The sequence below is a fragment of the Macrotis lagotis genome, chromosome 1 (assembly GCF_037893015.1).
Source record: "Macrotis lagotis isolate mMagLag1 chromosome 1, bilby.v1.9.chrom.fasta, whole genome shotgun sequence".
Taxonomy (NCBI): Eukaryota; Metazoa; Chordata; class Mammalia; order Peramelemorphia; family Peramelidae; genus Macrotis; species Macrotis lagotis.
Window position 1 is genome coordinate 903,479,950 of NC_133658.1, and position 4,551 is coordinate 903,484,500.

The window sequence follows — 4,551 nt, forward strand, 5'->3', positions numbered from 1 at the left end:
TCAAAAAAAAATGTATATAATACATTATATGGATGATATACTAGGAGCAGCTTCTTCAGTGCTAGAATGGAAGCATCCTTACAATTTACAACTCAATGTCTTCAACCAGTAGGTTTAGTGGTGGCAAGTGACAAGATACAAAAGACGGATCCTTATAATTTGGGTTATGCTTTAGATAATATTAAGGTGCAATAATCGCAGTTACAGATTAGAAGGGATCAATTAAAGATTTTAAATGATTTTCAAAAGTTATTAGGAGATATTCAATGGATTAGAGAACATATTGGAATACCCACTTCATCACTGACAAAATTATACTATATATATATATACATATATACATATATATATATATATATACATATATACACATATATATATATGTTTTAGGGTTTTGCAAGGCAATGGGGTTAAGTGGCTTGCCCAAGGCCACACAGCTAGGTAATTATTAAGTGTTTGAGACTGGATTTGAGGTGCTCTATCCACTGCACCACCTAGCTGCCCAGAATTATGCAATATTTTAAGAGGATCTCCTGATCTTAATTCCACAAGACAACTTATAGAAGGAGCAGAAAAACAACTGAAACTTAAAGAACAAGCCATAGCTTCTTGCTCTACTGGCAGAATACAATATGATATGAGTATAGAAGTCTCACTACTTAATACATCTATATACCCATCAGCAATGCTACATCAAGCAGAGACTAATCTTGAATGGTGCTTTCCACCAGCTCAACCAAAAACTTCTTTATTGCCCTACTCTTCTCCTTCTGCAATACTTTTATTTATTTATTATTATTTTTTTTTTGTGAGTGAACTTTTATTGAGAAGAAATTGTCAAATGAAACAGCAGCAACTTAAGGGTAAGAAAACTTCAAGCTGTCACAGGATATATCTTACAGGAGAACTATTTCAGCTTGTGATCCCTAACTCTATCACAAATTTGTTTCCATTTGACCCAAATACTTCCAGATTCCTCCTTAAAAGGAATATTTAAGAGTAAGTGTAAGTTGTTTGCTGAAAGAAAAACCCTGAAAAACAAGATGAGACTATGGGGGTAGGCAGGGGAAGCTATGTAAAACACTTGAGTTGTATTTAACTACATTTTCATATCTTCATTGTAATACAAAACACAGTCATCACTTGCAGAACTGGTTCAGATTTTTGAATACCAGATACACTTTAGTCCTCTACATAAGTGTTTGGAAGTTACTTATGTTTATAAGAAATGAAGCTATTAATACTTTTCTACAGCCATAACCACACACCAGGAAGGCCAGGACAAACACAAATCAAGGAATGGAGTTTTCCCAAAGCTGCATTGTGAAAAGACTATAAATGATTGATTTCCATACACATGAATGGGTTCTCTTTGCTATAGGAAAATCCAAGTGGAGCTATAAGGAATAGAGACGTGTAAAAAGGTTTCTTGAGAGAAAGGAAGATGACACCTTGTATGAATTTTAATTTTCTGCACCTTCTGCAGCATCACATTCTTCTCCTCCATTGTCTGATGATCATAATGTTAGGTTGTCTCTAAGCAACTGCATGATAAGGATACTGTCTTTGTAGGAATCTTCATTCAAAGTACCAAGTTCTGCAATAGCCTCATCAAAAGCCGTTTCAGCCAAAGTGCAGGCAAGCTCTGGGTGATTAAGAATCTCATAGTAAAATACAGAAAAGTTAAGAGCTAGTCCCAGGCGAATTGGATGTGTAGGTTGCATCTCTTTCTTGCTGATGTCAAATGCTTCTTTTTTTTTTTTTTTGAAAATGACTAGATTTTTAACTGAGTCCTACCTATGTTATTTTGGACCACATTTTTCCTATGAGAGAGCATATGTTATATACAACACTAAGTCATATTAATTTTCCTAGGTTTTAAAACATCAGATGTGGCTTCTTAACAATTTCTAAAGGAAGAACATAAGACTTAAAACACATAATAACTAAGAGAAAAATTTAGGAACTAAGTAAGACTACGGTTACAGAGAACTAAGTAAGACTACGGTTACAGTCAAATGCTTCTTGATAAGCTCCTTGGGAATTATCTATTGTTTGTTTTCGGTCATCTCCACAGGCTACTTCAGCAAGGTACCAGAAGTAGTCTCCCTTCATTTTCAGCAAGGTACTAGAATTAGTTTCCCTTCATTTTTGTATAGAAGACCTTGCTCTCTGGATTAGTAGCATTGGCTATTAAAAACTTATCCAATAATTCCAGGACGGTGGTGCAGATGGACCTCAGTTTGCACTCCAATTTCTCCCAGTAATCCTTGACAAGCTGCATCTTGTCAGACGTGTCAGTTTTCTGCTCAATGCTTGAAATGACCCTCCAGGCCGACCTTCGGCCCCCAACCACGTTCTTATAGGCCACTGAGAGCAGGTTGCACTCCTCGTTGGAGAGCTCGGCCCCCTGCTCGGTCACCACCTTCATGGAGGTGGCCATGTCATCGTAGAGCTTGGCCTGCTCGGCCAGCTTGGCCTTCTGGATCAGCTCGGTCTTCTGGGCCGGTGTCAGGTGGGAAGTCGGGGCAGCCGCGGTGAGGGGGCTCCGGGAGAGGGAGAGACCTCTGCAATACTTTAAAAAAGAGCTATTCATCATTCTTTATTTCTTTCTGGATCATATACTTCATTAGTTTATGTAATGTACTTATTCTCAACTTAATGAACTCTTTCAACATGATAAGGAGTGGCAGGTATTGTTAGGATACTCCCATACAATTTCAACATAAAAATGTTATACCATTTGGCAAATTCTTGACTAAATGGCAATGCATATATCAATGTATAGTGACTAAAGACCTAATAATAAAAGGAGCATTAATTGTTTTTACAGATGCCACTAAACATAAGGTATCTATAGAACGTCCACAATTACAACATACATTTGTTTTAGACACACCCTTTTCTTCTATGAAAAAGAATGAACTGCATGTATTAGCCATAGCAGCACAAAGATATCAGATCCAATTCATCTTGCGACAGTCAATATGCTTCCAGAGTAATAGAAAGGATAGAAACCGCTATTGTTAGAAATCAAACCAATGATATTTCCCAATTATTTCTTTTTGTTAAAAAAATTATTAGGTCTAGAATACATGCTCTGTGTGTGTTACAGGCTAATTCCCATACATCATTGCCAGGATCACTTTCAAAAGGAAATGAATTAGCGGATGCGGCTCTTCTAGGAAAAGAAGCTAGAGATATAGTGAAGGGCCGCACCCCAGTGTTCTATTTACATTTCCACCTCGAAGACTACTTCCTGTACATCCTCGTGGTGCATTCCCTAATCATATCTTGCAGATGGATGTCACTCATAGACCTCAATTTGGTTGTCTTAAATATGTACATGTCGGGGCAGCTAGGTGGCAGTGGATAGAGCACTGGCCCTGGAGTCAGGAGTACCTGGGTTCAAATCCGGGCTCAGACACTTACAAGCCACTTAACCCCATTGCCTTGCAAAAACCTAAAAAAAAAAATATGTACATGTCACAGTAGACCCCTTTTCTTCTTTCACATTTGCTTCACCAGTATCTGAGGAAACAACTAAACATGTTATTTCACATCTATTATACTGTTTTCAAGTGTCTGCCCCCCCAATATTTAAAAACCCAGCCAATTTTCTTTCTTTCTTTTTTTTTTTTTGGTGCACAATATGCCATTACACATATCACTGGAATCTCCTATAATCCCACTGGATAAGCTTTAGTTGAAAGAAAACATAGAGATTTGAAAACATTCTTGGAACAACAAAAGAAAGGGGGAGATAGGATAGCTATTCTCCATCTATGAATAGATTAAATCTAGTATTATATACTTTGAATTTTTTTGACCTGTAATAAAGAAGAATTAACAGCAGTAGAAAGGTCATATGGATATACTAAGAATAGCAACATTAATAGAATAAATAATGGGTATCAATATAGACAAGGACAACAGGACAATAAAGCTAAGGACTGTCCCCAAAAGGTCATGTGGAAAGAATTAAATACAGGTGAATGGAAAGGCCTTGGGGAGATGATTATATGGGGGAATGGGTATGTTTGTATCTCCCCAGGACATGGAGCAGAACCAGTGTGGATCTCCCAGCAATGTGTTTGGGTGTATAAAGAAATTACAGAAATTGCAGAAATTACATCTGACCCCAAGGAAGAGCATCTGGCTGTCATCCAGGAAAAAGAAGGTGTCCAAAGAATAACAATTTATCTCAACGATTACAAGCTTGTGGGACCATGTAATGTTACTCATTCTGCCTAATGGTTTTAAAGGAAAGGAACACTGATGGGCTCATCCTCCATGGTTTCATGGGAAGATACATCAATATCTATAGTAGTATTGGGCACTGGAACAGTGAAAGAAATATTTGGAGCAGCAGTAAATTATTCTGATCAGATTGAAAGAAAAAGATACAATTATATAGATCTTTCTACTACTCCCTCAATTTGTTTTAAAGAAGGTCCTGATGGACCTGATCTATTCATTAAGATCACAAAAAGTTTCACAACATAACCATAAACCATAGAGAGACTGAGGTACATGGAACAAAAAGAAACA

General features: G+C 37.1%; 1 protein-coding gene across 1 annotated transcript; it reads right to left on the reverse strand.

Moving 5' to 3' along the window:
• Positions 1–1,517: 1,517 nt before the first annotated feature.
• LOC141509542 (14-3-3 protein theta-like) lies at positions 1,518–2,443 on the reverse strand. The gene is made up of 3 exons (XM_074219162.1): positions 2,156–2,443; positions 2,013–2,121; positions 1,518–1,747 (listed from the first exon to the last, which is right to left on the reverse strand). The coding sequence occupies exons 1-3, from the start codon at positions 2,441–2,443 to the stop codon at positions 1,518–1,520; spliced, it is 627 nt and encodes a 208-aa protein (XP_074075263.1).
• Positions 2,444–4,551: the final 2,108 nt, after the last annotated feature.

Excerpts from the sequence above, each read along its gene's own strand:
- LOC141509542 (XM_074219162.1), bottom strand. The coding sequence starts at position 2,443 with ATGGCCACCTCCATGAAGGTGGTGACCGAGCAGGGGGCCGAGCTCTCC. Across the intron at positions 2,122-2,155 it reads CAGAGAGCAAGGTCTTCTAT|CTGAAAATGAAGGGAGACTA; the intron begins ACAAAAATGAAG and ends TCTAGTACCTTG. Across the intron at positions 1,748-2,012 it reads TTATCAAGAAGCATTTGACT|CATTTGACATCAGCAAGAAA; the intron begins GTAACCGTAGTC and ends AAAAAAAAGAAG.